The sequence below is a fragment of the Crotalus tigris genome, unplaced genomic scaffold (assembly GCF_016545835.1).
Source record: "Crotalus tigris isolate CLP2741 ecotype Arizona unplaced genomic scaffold, ASM1654583v1 scf7180000021561.349155, whole genome shotgun sequence".
Lineage (NCBI taxonomy): Eukaryota > Metazoa > Chordata > Lepidosauria > Squamata > Viperidae > Crotalus > Crotalus tigris.
The window spans coordinates 162,501-180,245 of NW_024098566.1; the positions used below are offsets into that span (position 1 = coordinate 162,501).

Genomic DNA, 17,745 nt, shown 5'->3' on the forward strand with positions numbered 1-17,745 from the left:
TGTTCTGTTCTGTTCCTATCCCATTCCATTCCATTCCATAATATTCTATTCTATTCTATTCTATTCTATTCTATTCTATTCTATTCTATTCCATTCCATTCCATTCCATTCCATTCCATTCCATTCCATTCTATTCTATTCTATTCTATTCTATTCTATTCTATTCTATTCTATTCTATTCTATTCTATTCTTCATTCCTATATTCTATTCTATGCTATGCTATGCTATGCTATGCTATGCTATGCTATGCTATTCTTCTATTGAAACTTTAATAGCAGTACCAAGTCCACTCCCACCAATATCGATAGGGTAAGCCACTAGTATATAAAATGAGAGCAACCCCCCCTCCCTTCTAGCACTGATGATGTTACCTAGTTTGGTAATGAAACGTCTGCAAGAAAACAGGCAAGCTTAGAATGGCTGAGAAAAGGACGCGAAAGTTGTTTTGTATTCTTTAATTGATCAAGTGATCGGCATTTTGCCTCTGTGATTCCCAAGCAACCCACTGCTGTATATCAGTGTTTTTTTTTTCAAACTTGGCCATGTTAAACAATATAGACTTCAACTCCCAGAACGGCTGAGGAATTCTGGGAGTTGAAGTCCACACAGCTTAAAGTGGCCAAGTTTGAAAAATATTTCTCTGTGCCCTGCTCAATTAGCATCTACCCAATTTCTGCCGAAGTCATTTGGATTAAATACTCCATCGGTCCCATCACCCAGTCGGTCAAATACTCACAAATATACTTTTTCTCTGGAAAAGGGATAAGATAAATTTTTCATCTTAGTGGTGTTTTGCTGTGGCACTTTAGGCTGCAGTGGCTCTGTACATTTCTGCCACATGCACGACAGCTTCTTGACAATTCCTCCTTCTTCTTTGATTTCATAAGTCTAGAAAAACAAAAACGGCATACATCACAGGTACATAACTTCAAAAAAAATGGTTAAACTCATTTATTCGAAAGGAATAGATGCAGTAAGAAAAAAAAGGATGTGTATATTCAACAGAGGCACTCCTGCTCAGAAATCAAATGAAGAAACTTGTCAATGCTCTAGAAAAAAAATATGGAGTAAAATAAACTACGGATGTTTTCTATTGCCTGCTCAACCGTTGGAAATAAGGAGAAACTTCGTGACAGTGAGGACAATCAACCAGTGGAACAGCCTACAGCTTTGCCTTCAGACCTCCTCTGCTCCTGCCTTTTCTTTGTCCTACGTGTTCTTGGATCAGGTGCAGGAGGCGGTTCCTCTTCCTCATCACTCAGTCCTTCAGCTGTGTGCTTTCCCCACCGGAAGCCTCCATGCTGTCCTGCTGCAGCTGTGCTTCAGCCAAATCCCTCTCAGAGCCATTGACCAACTCCCATCCAGATGTGCCCTGATCTGGTTCATCCTCCTTCGAGCTGACATCTGGAGAAGCATCCAGGGGAGTCATCACAGAGTGGAGTTTAGTTCACATTGTTATGGCCACCAACATGTCTTTTGTGACCATACCTTGTAGACCAGGGGTGTCAAACTGCCGGCCCGCGGACCGGATGCGTCATGTGGAAGCTGCGCCCACCCCATTGCCTGCAATGGCAAAACCGGGTGGGCGCAGCTTCCACATGACGCATCCGGTCCGCGGGCCGGCAGTTTGACACCCCTGGTCTACAAGGTATGGTCACAAAAGACATGTTGGTGGCCATAACAATGTGAACTAAACTCCACTCTGTGATGACTCCCCTGGATGCTTCTCCAGATGTCAGCTCGAAGGAGGATGAACCAGATCAGGGCACATCTGGATGGGAGTTGGTGATGTCACGAGTTTGACATGTCTGCTGCACACCTATCTGCTACTTCCCTCTGTTTCTAACATTCAAAAGTGATAAAAAACGGAATTGATCCATACTTACTCTTTTAGTGGGCATTTTGATTTTCAGAATTTCTGCTTCTCGGCTCAGTACATTCCATGGTGCGTGTATTCGGACAAAACTCAATCCTTGACTCTTATCCTAAAATAAGAAGAAAAAAAGTCACAGAAAGAAGAATATTGTCCTCCAAATATGTTGTCACTGTAACTGTAACTGAACATTTATTGCTTTCCTTCGGGCCAAATGTTACCATTGAATGAGTTCTATTCTTCCTAAAGAAATGCAATCGTTTGTTTAACATTTTTCTTTAATATGTGTTTATTGTCTGTGGCTATTTTCCCTCACTACAACCATCTCATTTGAATATTTATTTTCTTGCGTGTTTTTATTTATGTCTCCGAGAAGGCAGCAATCCTTAAATGGAGAAACTATTCCATGTGAGAGTTATGAAACAAATTTGCCAAAACTATGCTCTCTTGTAAACGTTTATAGGAACCCTTAGCCAGATGTGTATCTGGATGTGTGCTACGTTTAGCGATGTGCCTGGGGACCAGATGTGACCAAGACTTCTTTGGAAAGAAGTGGGTTGGCAGGGCTCCCTACGAAATATGGACAACAAGCAGAAGGAATGCTAAGTCCATTTTCTCATCAGATTCTGGAAAGATCTAGTCATCTCTTGAAGCCCTGGAGAAGATGAAGGCCATCTACTCTCTCTCTCTCTTTTGCATAGATTTTATTAGTTTTTATAGGGTTGGGATTTGGGTTAGGGTTACGGTTAGGATTGGGGTTTCTCCAAATAACATTTTCAATATTTCGCACACAGCGTAATGTCTGGGTACATGTGTTTAACTAGTAATAATAGATATAGCTAATTATCATAAACAATATGTTAATTGATGCTAATGTATATTCAAAATTATATGTCACGTTCCTTTCTCTCTGACTCGTTTTTCTAACCATTGATAAAAATTATCCCATGTTCTAAAATACACCGAGCCTTCTTTCTCTTTAATCTTTAAAGTCAATCTATCCATGTCTGCACGCTCTAGAATTTTCTTAATTAGTACTTCTTCAGTAGGTAAGTTTTCATTTTTCCAATGTTGGGCAAATACAACCTTGCTGCCATTAATATGTGTAGTCTTAGATATCTGCAATCTTTCTCATAATTAGTTCCTATTATTCCTGACAAACATAATTCTGGTTTAAAGTCTATTTGTGTTTTAGTCATTTTTCTCCAACCATAAATGTATTTTAACCCAAAATCTTTTTTGCTTTGGGGCATGTCCACCAGATATGATAATAAGTACCTGGCCTTTATTTGCATTTCCAAGGCCATCTATTGTCTTAACACAGAACCTTTTTTTCCTTTTTTAATTTTTTGTTTGAAACATAGACAGCTCCAAACACTTTTGGGGAGATTCTGCTGACTATACTTGGAAAGGAAAGGTGACTAACAAGCAAGCATGGGAGCGCATAACACCAGACGCGTCACTAAAAGGCAAAATCATGAAACTGCGTCTCATTTACTTTGGCCGTGGAGAAAGCAATTATGTTTAGAAGAGTTAGCAGTAAAAGACAAGCAGGCCATCAAAGGACACGATGGCTGGACAACATCAAAGCTGACACCAGTCAGAGCATAGAACAACTCTAGCGCAAGATCGGAAGATGTGGAAAGACCTGGCCCATAGAACAGAATACAGCTGGAAGGGACTTTGGAGGTCTTCTAGTCCAACCCCCTGCTCGGGAAGGAGACCCTAAACCATTTCAGACAAGTGGCTGTCCAATCTCTTCTTAAAGACCTCCAGTGATGGAGCGCCCATGATTTCTGGAGGCAACTTCTGTTCCACTGGTTAATTGTCACCACTGTTAGGAAGTTTCTCCTTAATTTCAAATTGGTTTTCTCCTTGATCGATTTCCATCCATTGTTTACCTTGTCCTGCCCTCTGGTGCTTTGGAAAATAAGATGACCCCCTCTTCTTTATGGCAGCCCCTCAAATACTGGAATACGGCTGTCATGTCACTCCTAGTCTTCCACACCTTCTCATCAGTGTTTCATTTATGAATCTCCTTTAGTTTTTTTGGAAACACAGTTTTGGAAGAAGGATGGCACTTCCAAGGGCCTTGTTTTGTACTTTAGAAACACGGAGAACCTGAGAAAATGGTGGAAGTTGTCTTTTAGAAGAAAAAGGAAAGAAATATTTTAATTACGGCACTGGGTTTCCTTCAGAAGCAGCAGGAGACAGGCTTCGCCAGAACTACAGAAGACCTTTTTAAAACAAAGTAAAAATTCAGACCGGACTGTAACCTCTGCCACAACTTCTAGCTTAAATGACCCATTTAGCAAAGTAAGCAGCAGAGATAAGAGACAGATAAGAAGACGAGGGGATGGAAGCAGCGACGGTACACGTTCAATGAACAATATGCCAATCGTCACATTTGTGAAGCAACTTTTAAGAACCATTTTAGTGGAAAAGTCTGGAAGAATGAAAGGAGTAGATTTCTCTTTTTTTTGAAAATATTTTATTGGTTTTTTAATTTTTAAGAAAAAGTACTCAGGACACACCATGGTGTTTGGATAATCAGACATTCCAAAGTAAAAACATAAATAAACAACTCAACTCAATACATTCACTGTCTCCTCTCTATTTCCCTCAAATAACGTAATACGTTTAAAATATTCCATTTCTAAATTAAATTTCTATTAGTACTAAACCTGTTTTAAAACTTTATCAGTTTACAGTTACCAAAATCAAATTTCACTTTAACTCAACAAGTTATCAATTCAGGTATCCCTTCCAGATATATTCTAGTTTTTAATTTCTCTCATCCCTCCATTTATCACCAATCTCATTTATTTCTTCTTCCATTACATAATAGCATTTCCATTACACAATAAGAGTAGATTTCAATTGCTGTGTATCATGTTGACTCACGCCATGTTACATCTCTCTGAATATTTTCCAGTGCATTCTTTGCATAACACAACTATGTCTTTCCAAGTTATTGTTTGTGTCATTATTGTTTCTGTAAGTGCATAATTATGGTAAAAGTGCCATTCCGGGAACAGAACAGCTGCTAGAAGAACAAGGCATAAAACACAGAGTAGAAGTTGTGTTATGATTTTTAAAAAAACAAAACGAAAGCATTTTCTTGCAATATAATCCTTTCCCTCTACAACGTCCATCCACAAATTTAAAGCTTGATTCCTCGAATAGTTGAATTAGATGGGAACTGGGGTAGTAGATGGGGGAGAGCCTTAATACAATCCATAAACCCAACCTTTTGATAAAATCTGATTTTTGCTATACCAGAAAAACAAATAAATAAAAAACAGATACAGATTCCCCCTGTCCAATCATGTCTTGCTAATCTCTGTTTCCTACCGAAGGGAGTCAGCATTGACCAAAGATGCTTCCCTGGTCATGTGGCTAGCAAAACTACACACAGAGGCACACAGAACACCTTCTCACCAAGTGGTACCTATTTATCTACTCGCGTTTGCATGCTTTCGGACTGCTAGGTGGGCAAGGAGCTGGAGCAAGGAACGGGAGCTCACCCCATAATGCAGTGCTTGGGTCTCAAACTGCCAATCTTCCAGTCTATAAGTTCAATCTCTTAACCGCTAGGCCACTTTGTCCCTACTAGTAAAACTTCTAACAAAACTTCTAACAATAGCAGCTAAGAGGAACACATAGTTCTATTGGTCCAGAGATCGTGGACTAAAGTTGGCAGTGTCTCCTGAAAAGTCAATTGGACCCTGTTGCTGTGCTTGGTTGATCTCCGCAACTAGCTCTCCAAACCCATTTGCAAAGCCAAGCCTTTAAGACCTTACAAAACAACAACAACACTAGGGCTTGGGGCAGAGACCACCCAATTAAACAAACACCCCCTCCCTACTTTTTCATCTTTAAGAAGGTGAAAGGAAGCACTTCTTGTAGGTCTTCTCATCCACTTCAAAAACTTTTTAAAATGAAACTTCCTCCCAAAAACTTTCATAAAAAAATGAACTTGTCCTCAAAATGCATGGATTATTTTACGCCTTTCTTTCCATAATGTTGTTCCGATGACTGAATAAACATTGCTGGCACTGATATTTTCCATAACACCCAGCCTTGGGACAAATATGCTGGCCAAGAAGATTTTTCTCAGCTAGTTTCAGGTTGACAAAAGAAGACACAACGCTGTATACTCTCCCCTTATTTATTCAAACTATGTGCTGAATACATAACGAAGGGGGTTTAAACTGGAAGAATATGAGCATGGTTTTAAAACTGGAGGAAGAAAAACTGTGCATTGCTGATATAGTTACTCCGAGAAGCGAGCTCATAAATGATCTGGAGGCTCTAGTAATGAAACTTAAGAAGCACCGTGAAAAAAAAAGGGGGGGGACGAAGATTAAATATGAAGAAGATCAAATTATTTTTTTTAATAAAAAGTTTTTATTTTCCATTTATTCATCATACAAAATACAATTTACAAGATAAAATAAATTCATAACCATTGGTACCGCCTGCCCATTCCCCCCAGGCCGCGTCCACCCTCACTAATACCTTCCCTACTTCCCTCCTCTTTCTCTCCTCCCCTCCTACTCTCTCCCCTCCCCTTCTCCTCTTACCATCCTACTTCCTCCCTACACCTTCCTCCCCTCTCATCCCTCTCAAACACATGAATGCAGCATAGGGGAAATGCCCAAGTAGCACCTCTCTCATAAACTACTATATCTATATTATCCTTACCCTTAATGAAACTTAAGAAGGACCGTGAAAAAAAAAAGGGGGGGGAATGAAGATTAAATATGAAGAAGATCAAATTACTGACAACAGGTACCGCAAACATCATGGAGAACTGACAACGAAGATGTCTAAGTGATGGATAGTTTCTGCTCTTTTAAGATTGATTATTATCATTAAAGGAGCAAAGAGTCAAGAAATTTAGTATGTTACGGATCAGCACTTGGTAAAGCAGCCATGAAGATCTGGAAAAAGATATTCAGATGTTGTAGTGTTAGCCCCTTGCTCAGACAGGGACCTGTACCATTTCAGACAGGTGACTGTCCAGTCTCTTCTTAGTGGGCCAGTAAAGTTTGCACCTTTTCCTGACAAAGCTTGTAAACCCCATGAACAGTATGTGTAAACTCTGTCACAACAGGAAAACTCCTCGCCAAAATGTAGATGGAGAAATTAAGGAAAATTTGGATTTTGATGTACATCGCCCTGTTTTTAGCCGGAACCAAAGGCCTCATCTGATAGGGGATAAAATGGACCTAATCAGGGGAGCGATTATATAAGCTGATGGTTGGACTAGAAGACCCCCCCCCCAAGGCCCCTTTCAACTCTGTTCTTCTAGGATTCTAATGCTGGCTGTGGAATTCTGGGAGTTGAAGTCCACATGCCTTAAAATTGTCAAGGTTGAGAAACACTGATTTAGGGGGTCTTCAAACTTGGCCCTTTTATGACTTTTATAACTTCCTGGCTGAGGAATTTTTGGAGTTGAAGTCCACAAGTCATAAAAGGGCCAAGTTTGAAGACCCCTGATTTAGCATCACCCCTGTCAGCTCTTGGTCAAGAACTGCCCTTGAGATATCTTCAGTATGGTCAGTTCTGTGCTTGTACTATATCCCATGTACTTCACTCAAGTAATGGGCAGTCACATCACCCTGCCAACAAAAGTGCGTACAGTCCAGGCCACGGTTTTCCCAGTTGCAATGTATGGCTGTGAAAGTTGGACCATAAGGAAGGCTGAGCGCCAAAGAATGGAGGCCTTTGAACTCTGGTGCTGGAGAAGACTCCTGCGAGTCCCCTGGACTGCAAGGCGTTCAAACCGGTCAGTCCTAGAAGAGATCAATCCCGACTGCTCTTTAGAAGGCCAGATCCTGAAGTTGAAACTCAAGTCCTTTGGCCACCTAATGAGAAGGAAGGACTCATTGGAGAAGCGCCTAATGCTGGGAAAGATGGAGGGCAATAGAAGAAGGGGACGACAGAGAATGAGGTGGCTGGAGGGAGTCACTGAAGCAGTAGGTGTGAACTTAAATGGACTCCAGAAGATGGTAGAGGACAGGAAGACCTGGAGGAACGTTGTCCTTGGGGTCACGATGGGTTGGACACGACTTCGCAATTAACAACAACAACAATGGGCAGTCAACCTAACCCATTAGATGAAAAGGACCTGGTGCAGATCAGTCACCAGATGAGGAAGGATCAAGAACAAATCTCTGGTGTATTTTGATCTCCGTGGTGAGTAAGAGGAGAGCCTTCTTGCCCAAAAAAAAAGATTAATCATTGGGTCACAGTATGGATGCACTCCAAAGAACATTCCCTCCATGACTCCACAGGACAGATGATGCCTTTATTTAACAGCTATTACTCCTTCTCCCTCGATGCTCATTCTGTTCTGTTGGCAAACTCCAAGATCCATTTGTTTGTCCACCTATTAAACTTCCTTGCAAAACGTCTGCTCTGCCTTCAGAGCCCCAACTATCAGTCTAACCCGCTGCCCAAAGACTCAAGTCCCCATCTTCAAATCTTCGGGTATGTCTTTGGTCTGCCACATATTTTTTTTCTGGATCAACCTATTCTCCAAAGCACCGGAAAGCAGGACAAGAAGAAACAGATGTTCAAAAACATGAGATAAATAAGCGCTAAGAACTCAACTGACATGATGGCAATATTTCAATATCTAAGGGGTTGCCATAAAGAGGAGGGGGTCAACCTATTTTCCAAAACACCTGAAGGCAGAACAAGAAGCAACGGATGGAAACTAATCAAGGAGAGAAGCAACCTAGAACTAAGGAGAAACTTCCTGACAGTGAGAAAAAATTAACCAGTGGAACAACCTGCCTCCAGAAGCGGTGAATGCTCCAACACTGGAAGTTTTTAAGAAGAGACTGGACAACCATTTGTCTGAAATGGTATATAGGGCTTTCTGCCTGAGCAGGGGGTTGGACTAGATGACCTCCAAGCTCCCTTCCAACTCTTGTTATTCTGTTTCTGTTATGCTGCATGTATGAGGAGTTCTGCATTTTGTAGTATTTCAGACTTGTCTTTTGTAAACAGACTCATAAGTAATTAGGGCAGCTTATCCATTTCACAAACAAAGAACTTCCCAACTGCTTGTCCCCTTTCCACAAACAGCCTTTTGTTTTGATGCACAACACTTTCAAGAACTGGTTGCTGTTGGTGAGAGAAGAATACCTACATCCTCCAGGGATACGCTACAAGTGGTTTGATTTCTGTAGAGATTATGGTGACATTTATTGACTGGCCAGAATGCAGAATAACAGCCAACTTTGTTATTCTGCATTCTGGCCAGTCAATAAATGTCACCATAATCTCTACAGAAATCAAATAGCTTGTAGCTTATCCAGGAGGATGACCTTGTAGGTCCAGCTCCCTATATTATTTCAGACAAATGGCTGTCCAGTCAGTTCTTGAAGACCTCCAGTGATAGAACATGCTGTTCCACTGATTAATTGTTCTAACAGTCAGGAAATTTCTCCTTAGTTCCAGGTCGCTTCTCTCTTTTGTTAGTTTCCATCCATTGCTTCTTGTCTTGCCTTCAAGTGCTTTGGAGAATAGCGTTACTCCTCTTCTTTGTGGAAACCTCTGAGATATTGAAAGACCACTATCAGGTCTTCTAGTCCAACCCCCTGCTCAAACAGGAGACCCTACACCATTTCAGACAAACGGTTGTCCAGTCTCTGTTTGAAAGCCTCCAGTGATGGAGCATGCACAACTTCTGAAGGCAAGCTCTTCCATTGGATGATTGCTTTCACCATTAGGAAATTCCTCCTTAGTTCTAGGTTGCTTCTCTCCTTGGTTAGTTTCCATCCATTGCTTCTTGTCCTGCCTTCAGGTGCTTTGGAGAATAGCTTGACTCCCCCTTCTTTGGGGCAGCCCCTGAGATACTGGAACTCTGCTATTATGTCACCCCTCGTCCTTCTCTTCATTAAACTAGACATACCCAATCCCTGCAACTGCTCTTCGTAAAACTATTGTAGCTATAGGAAGACAAAAACACCTCCTTGCCATCAATTAACATCTACATAAGCAGTGATTAATACTGGACCAACAATCAAACAGTAAAGAATACCCCAATCAAGGAACTACTATCTCAGACAAACAAGCGAACAGTAAACAACAGCCTAATCAAGGACCTCCCACTGACAAGGCAAGCCACTTGTATATAGTATAAGCAGAGAGCAAACCCTTCTAGCACTGATAATGTTACCTAGTTGGGTAATGAAACCTCTGCAAAAAAATAAGCAAGCTCAGAGAGCACCAATGACCCCACAGTCCTTCCAGTTGTACTGCTGTAGCTTGGCTACGCTATGAAAACTATGTGGCTACGAAATATTTTACCTTGAGAGGAAGATCCAATTCCTTCAAAACGCTTGTCCTCTTTCCACACTTCTTCCAGAAGGTTAAGAAATAACTCAAAGATGAATGAAGTTAATGTAATGTAATGGGTAATGTATTTGTTCTAATTGTCCTGAAGTTCTAATTGTCCTGAAAGAGCCTGGTCCAGCATCTAAGGGCCAGACGTAGCCTCGGAATAGGAATATCTGGCCATTCTGATGTGTTTTTTTCTCCTAGTCACGTTAGATTTTTGTTCATTTATATTACAAGTTAGTCTTTTCAAGAGTAAGATAATAATAATAATAATAATAATAATAATAATAATAATAATAATAATAATAATATAAACTTTGTTGTTGTTTTTTTTACTGTGGGCACCCTGGCACACATAAAAAATGAAATCCTGTTGTTTGCTCTCAAACGTGTACACATACATAACACACATATAGAGATGCTACATACATACACATTGCTCCTAGAAGCATGAAGCCGAAAACACCAGCCTGAAGATGACGAATGAGACTTTGTCGAAACGTCGCCAAGATACTTCCAATTTGACGTGGGAGAAAACCCGAATAACCAAAGACCTACATACATACATATGTATATACCTACACCCTTACATATAAATACATATAAATATTAATCACTGTCCATCTTGGATACATAGCGGAAAGAGGAAGCCTGAGAGTTCCCAAGGTTGATACTATATGGAACAAAACTGTGACTGAATCCAGATGTTCTGCTTTGGATACCATGGAGCCCCCTCCTCCCAGAAGATAATAAACAAAACAGGTCGTGAAGAAGATGTGTAGAGTCCCAGACAATCTTGTGGACTCTGCTCAAGCAATGCTTCTGGGCCATGTCCTGGATGGGAGGGAGGGAACTGCCAATAATCTTTTCTGCTGTCCTCACCACTCTCTGCACCGCCTCCCTATCCAACGAAGAGATGCTTCCAAACCAGACTGTAATGACAGATGTTCTCGATTGTCCCTCCGCAGAAAGTGGTAAGGATGGGGGAAAGAAGATGTACTAGGGTTTGTGGCTGGATCCACTGGGAAATGTTGAGATACCAACCTAATGTTCAGATACTCCAGGTCCCTGCAGGCTTCACAGGATGAAGCTCAGGGGACAAGCATGTCTCCAGACTGGAAAGGTTTAGCAAGGGGCTGGGATGATATAACAAATTTCATTTTCCACTGTGTCACATGGTTTGTTTTGTTTTTAATCAGCAGAGTCTCTAGTTATATTGTTTTGGCGCACTCAAGGTCCTGTGAAGCGCTTCTCAAGAAAGGCAACATCAGAAGACAGCATGAGAGTGAGCTATCAGCCTCAGCTTTTTAGAACCACAGCCTTTGACTGATCTGCACACGATGCTGAGCCACCGTTTGCTTTGAGTAAAGGGCCTTTCTTTGAAACTTCGAGCCAAAATGAGACATGCCACATGATGTTCTCATGCGATGCACAGCCCAGATTTTTATTGACCTTGAGGCCACCAGCTGAGATGACAGTGCATAGAGCCAACTGACCGGAGACGGGACTGTCTCCTACAGGGACAACTGCACTGCATCTCCATCCAGCAAGGACATCTGCTCTTTTGGGTTTTGTCTCGGGGGCTGCAGCCAAGCACAGACTAATAGGGTCCTTTTGGTTGCACCAGCTGCCTGGCTGGACTTAGAGGCAAACGGGAGTCTCTTGACAACGGAGCAGATTAAGGAAGGCCGATTAAGGCCTGTCCAGATCTGCAATTCAGCAGAATCAACAAGCAAAGAATAAACAAAGGAAAGCTGATCCCTTACCTACATGCTCCACTTCTCTCAGACTGAGATTTTAAGTAATAATTAAATGCGTTCAACTAATGAACCAGCTGTATAAATAAATAGAACAAAGATGATTGGGTGGGTGGTGGTGGAGGTTAAAACATATGAAGAACGGTGGCAAGAATTGGGTGTGTCTAGTTTAGTGAAAAGAAGGACTAGGGTGACATGATAACAAGGTTCCAATATTTGAGGAGCTGCCAAAAGAAGAGGGGGTCAACTTATTTTCCAAAGCACCAGAAATAAGACAAGAAGCAATGGGTGGAAACTGAACAAAGAGAGAAGCAACCTAGAACGAAGGAAAAATTTGCTGACAGTGAGAACAATCAACCAGTGGAACAACCTGCCTCCAGAAGTTGTGAATGCTCCAACACTGGAGGCTTTTAAGAAGAAATTGGACAGCCATTTGTCTGAAATGGTGTAGGGTTTCCTACCTGAGCAGGGGGTTGGACTGGAAGACCTCCAAAGTCCCTTCCAATTCTGTTCTTTTGATTCTAATGGTTGGGTCAGGTTTATTCCCCATTGAATTATGAATTCCCCCAATTAAAAACCTTGAGGATATAGTCTGAATCTCAACATAATACAGCGCTGGATTGGCGCTGATTTGTGTTTAGCATCCTGTTTGTGTGAAACAACACTCAACCCCACATCCCACATGTTAGAACAAAGCTTCACATTTCTACAGGCCAATGTCATCTGCCCAAATCTTGGAGCTCCAACCTAGTCCTCAATGACTCTACTGTCAACTTAAGAGTCGAATTGTCAACTCATGGGCAATACCAGCTCACAGAGAATTCAGCACTAGGAGACGATAAAACAGTAAGTCTGAGGTTCTACTATTGTTCTTGCTGGGAACAATGAAAACAGCACATCTTCTTTGAAGAAATTCCCGAAAAAAACTCTCAGGATTAGGAACTGTTTAGACATCATTAGCTAAAGGAAACATTTCCCAGCCCTGAAGCCACCTGAGCAACAATAAAATTTGCAAGGTGCAAATTGTGCATACATCAATCCTATCCATGGACTCCTATCGTCTCACTTCACAGATCCACAATGTTGTCACGGGGTTTGACTGAACCATGGAGCTACATTATTTCTTTCAAATCTTCCTACGTCGCCAGGGCAGAATATGGGAAGGTCCAAGTTCTGCTTCCTTTCACGGCACAGATAAGTGTGTCTTTTTCTCTGCTGTGTATATTTCTCCAATATATCCCCTTCAGAAGACAATATTTGTAGATCAGGGTTGAGTTATGGACGCCTTAGTGATCTCTGAGTTGGTGGTTTTCTTGCAGAGGTTTCATTACCACATTAGGTAATGAAACATCTGCAAGAAAACAAGTAAGTTCAGAGAGCACCAAGGACCCCATAACTGTTCTCCTCCTCCTCCTCCTCCTCCTCCTCCTCCTCCTCCTCCTCCTCCTCCTCCTCCTCTCCTCTTCCTCCTCCTCCTCCTCCTCCTCCTCCTCCTCCTCCTCCTCCTCCTCCTCCTCCTCCTCTCCACAAATCCCACTCCCTTCTAGCATTGATGGCATCACCTAGTTTGGTAATGAAACGTCTGCAAGAAAACCACCAAGCTCAGAACACCAAGGACCCCACAGTCCTCCTCCTCCCCCTCCTCCTCCTCCTCATCTTCTTCCTTCTACACTTCTCCTCCTCCTCCACTTTGAAAACATCCCTCCCTTGTAGCGCTGGTGATGTTATCTAGTTGGGTAATGAAACCTCTGCAAGAAGACCACCAAGCTCAGTCCTCCAGGTCATAGTTATCCCAAAGATACTTTTTCACGAGGCAACTGGACTTTCTTGTTTTTCTTTGAAGACGTTTCACTTCTCATCCCAGAAGCTTCTTCAGCTCTGACTGGAAGGTGGGGAATGAATGGATTTCTATTCAAAGAGGCCCTCTGTGTCAAAATTGAACAGACCTCTCTCAACAGAGGGGGAGGGATACAACATCATCTGCCTCCAGTCTACCACGCAGTTCCAAGAAGGCTCCACACCCATTTGCACCACTCGGGTGACCTTCAGGACACAGGTAAACCTCCAGATGGCCTCAACGACGCTGTAAAAGGAGGCCAATGACCAGCTGTCTGCAAGGAGTATAAGTCCTTCCCTTCCCCACCATCCAGTCAGAGCGGAAGAAGCTTCTTGGATGAGAAGGGAAATGTCTTCAAAGGAAAACAAGAAAGTTCAGTTGCCTCATGAAAAAGCATCTTTGGTACAAGGACCCCACAGTAGCAGTCTCTTTGCCTTTTAAATGGGGAGAAATGAGGTGAATCTGTCTCAGACATTCTTTGTAGGACTACATCAGGATAATCATTTGCTGAAGGCACGGCGAGCATACAAACAGCAGCCAAGCAACGGTCCTGCAGTTGCCAATCAATGTCTTACCTCCACGTCCTTTTCTAACTCCAGACCAGCTTCCGCCAGGTTGCGTTCAAACTCCTCCCTCTGCTCCTGTTTTGCCACCTCCAAAGCATCCTGTGGAGCAACGTCAATGACTTGGGCTTCTGGAGTAGAACCTTCCTGATGTTTCTGCTGGCTTTTGGCGGTCTCCCCGTTAGAAATAATAGCCAAGGACCCCGGCCTATGTAAGGGGCCTTGACAGTCACCGCCATGATCTGAGAAATGTTTCCGGTAGTGGTAAACTAAGACGTAGTCCACTTTTCTCTTGCTGTCTCGGAAATGCATCCCTCCAGGTGACGGCGATGGGCTTTCTGAGACCCCAGTCTGAGCCCCATCCAGATAGTTGTTAATCACCTGGAAGGAAAAGGGGAAAGAATTTACCGAAGGATGCAGTGAACAGAACCGCTGCTTGTAAAAACAGAGGAGAAATAGAGAGCGTGCTGGATAGGCAGGAGAATTGCCGTTGAAGGGATGGAGCAGATGGGACCCAGATTAAACCACGCAGGAAGCTTTGATTTCACAAGCTTTGAGCGACCGAGGCATCCACGGGGTAAATACTTTTGGAAGATTGATAGAAATAATCCTATGCTGAGGTGCAAAGAAGGCAAATCCCACCCTCTAAAAAAGCAACAAAGGGTAGGGGGGGGGGGGAAGGAGCAAAAGAGCACCAAGGCTGGAGGAAGCTAGACGTTTATTACATGTTCTCCTCTCCGCGTTTACCGTAATTCAGATTCCCGTTGCTTTTCCTCCTAACGATAGAAATGGCAGCATAAAATACATCCCTTCCCCCCTTGATCTTCTATATATCCTTAGCTATTCAAGAATTTAACCGGTTTCTCTCCAAACGTACACACGAATGAAAGTCAATAACACTCAATGTTCTGGTAGTCTTGGAAACCACCAAATATGCAGGTTTTTTTTTCTAAAAAAAGTTGCAAAGTATTGTTTATATACAATGAACACAGGATGTAGGACGTCAGTTAAGAGGCATTTTTCCTATTCAGCCGATTAGCAATAACTACCTTGTTTGGTTTTTATTTAAAGGAATAAATGGGCCTCTTGAACTTATTGGTTGTTTTTGACTACTTCGTTAACCAGCTGAAGCTCAATTAACAAACCAGCATTGACTTCCTACATTCGTATATGTGTCCTATCAATGTCAAGTAACTTACAATTAGATGGATTCATATATTGAGGGGTCCACAACGGCTTGTATCACAAAGCCAAACCATAGTTTCCTTAAGACGTTAGAATGGCTAGACTGGGTGAATACAGCCAGATGATTTGTTTTCCAGTGTTCCAATATTTGAGGGGCTGCCCCAAAGCAAATGTTGCAACCGTGGGCAACCTATATTCCAAAACATCAGATAAATAAGAGCTAAGAACTCAACTGACATGATGGCAGTGTTCCAGTATATAAGGGGCTGCCCCAAAGAAGAGGGAGTCAAGCTATTTTCCAAAGCCCCTGAAGGCAGGACAAGAAGCAACGGGTAGAAACTGATCAAGGAGAGAAGCAATCAGGAACTAAGGAGAAACTTCCTAACAGTGAGAACAATTAACCAGTGGAACAACCTGCCTCCAGAAGTTGTGAATGCTCCAACACTGGAAGTTTTTAAGAAGAGACTGGACAGCCATTTGTCCAAAATGGTATAGGGTTTCCTGCCTGAGCAGGGGGTTGGACTAGATGACCTCCAAGGTCCCTTCCAACTTTATTATTATTATTATTATTATTATTATTATTATTATTTATTATTTATGGATCATCGCACAGTCAGCCAGATGTTCAGACTGGATTTGGCATTTTGTCTACCTATCGAGTCCTTACCCAGGACCTGGGATAGGCAGATGTGGATGTTTGATGGTATTACAGGTATCGTCGCAGGATGGAAGCAGTTCCTAATAAGGCCGCCTTTTGCAATTGACTAATAGCGAATTTGTCAATGCCAATGGTGTTCAAGTGGTGCTCCAGTTGTTTTGGGATTGCACCCAAGGAGCCTATGACTATTGGTACTACCCTTGCTTGCTTTTGCCACAGTCTTTCTATTTCTATTTGTAGGTCTTTGTATTTTGTTATCTTCTCCAGTTCTTTCTCTTCTATTCTGCTATCTCCAGGCACTGCCACGTCCACTATCCAGACTTTTTTGTCTTTCTTATCGACAATTGTTAAGTCTGGGGTGTTATGTTGCAGGTGCTTGTCTGTTTGAATTCTGAAGTCCCAGAGCAGTTTAATTTTATCATTTTCTATGACTTTCTCTATTTTATGATCCCACCAGTTTTTGCTTACAGGCAAATGATATTTTTTGCAGATCTTCCAATGCACCATTGTTGCTACTTTGTCATGCCGCTGCTTGTAGTCAGTCTGTGCAATCTTCCTGCCACAGCTTACCAGGTGGTATTACTATTATTATTATTATTATTATTATTATTATTATTATTATTTGAGGACTACCTGTAGGTAGTTAACTCCAGCAAGCAAAGTTATGGTATGTTTCTCTCTCTGAGTTCCAAGACAACATTGCTTCAGCTTCTGTGAAGTCTTCTTGAGAACAAGGGAATAGGGGTTACAGCCTTATTGCCTGGGGAGTCATCAATTTGAAAACAAGTCCTCCTTAGAAAGCCCAGCTTAGCAACCGCATGCAAATAAGCAGGTAATTCAATGTGGCCTTTTTTTTTCATGGGTTTTTTTTCTTTACATAATAACAAATGTGCATTGCCAAATACAGAATCCCTTAAGCGTGAGACACTAGGCCAAGAACTCTCTTTTTTCAAATGCCTCCAAAGCTCCCTCCCTTAATAGTCAGAATCAGAATCACAGAGTTGGAAGGGATCCTGTGGGTCATCTAGTCCAACCCCCTGCCCAAGCAGGAGACTCTACACCGTTTCTGACAGATGGAAGTCCAGTCTCTTCTTGAAAGCCTCCAGTGATGGAGCTCCCACAACTTCTGAAGGCAACTTCTGTTCCAGTGGTTGATTGTCCTTGCTGTCAGGAAATCTCTCCTTATTTCCAAGTTGAGTCTCTCCTTGATGAGTTTCCATCTGCTATTCCTTGTCTGGCCTTCAGGTGCTTTGGAAAATAGGTTGATCCCCTCCTCTCTGTGAGACCCCCTCAAATATTGGAAGACTGCCATCATGTCTCACCTGGACCTTCTCTTCACTAGACTCACCATGCCCAGTTCCTGTAACCGTTCTTCATATGTTTTGGCCTCCAGTCCCCTAATCATCTTTGTTGCTCTTCTCTGCACTCTTTCTAGAGCAGTGGTTCTCAACCTTTTTAATGCTGCGACCCCCAACCGGTTGTAAGTCGAGGACTACTCAACTGGTGCAGCACC

The 17,745-nt window shown here is 42.3% G+C and overlaps 1 protein-coding gene across 3 annotated transcripts in view; it reads right to left on the bottom strand.

Moving 5' to 3' along the window:
* ANO2 (anoctamin 2) overlaps nucleotides 1-17,745 on the bottom strand; it is a 100,860-nt gene that overhangs the window by 70,604 nt on the left and 12,511 nt on the right. For all 3 annotated transcript variants that reach the window (XM_039318794.1, XM_039318795.1, XM_039318796.1), the window contains 3 exons: nucleotides 14,402-14,770; nucleotides 1,888-1,986; nucleotides 738-889 (listed from right to left, as the gene is read on the bottom strand). In XM_039318794.1, coding sequence (XP_039174728.1) covers nucleotides 738-889; nucleotides 1,888-1,986; nucleotides 14,402-14,770 — 620 coding nt within the window. The remainder of the gene's footprint in view (nucleotides 1-737; nucleotides 890-1,887; nucleotides 1,987-14,401; nucleotides 14,771-17,745) is intronic.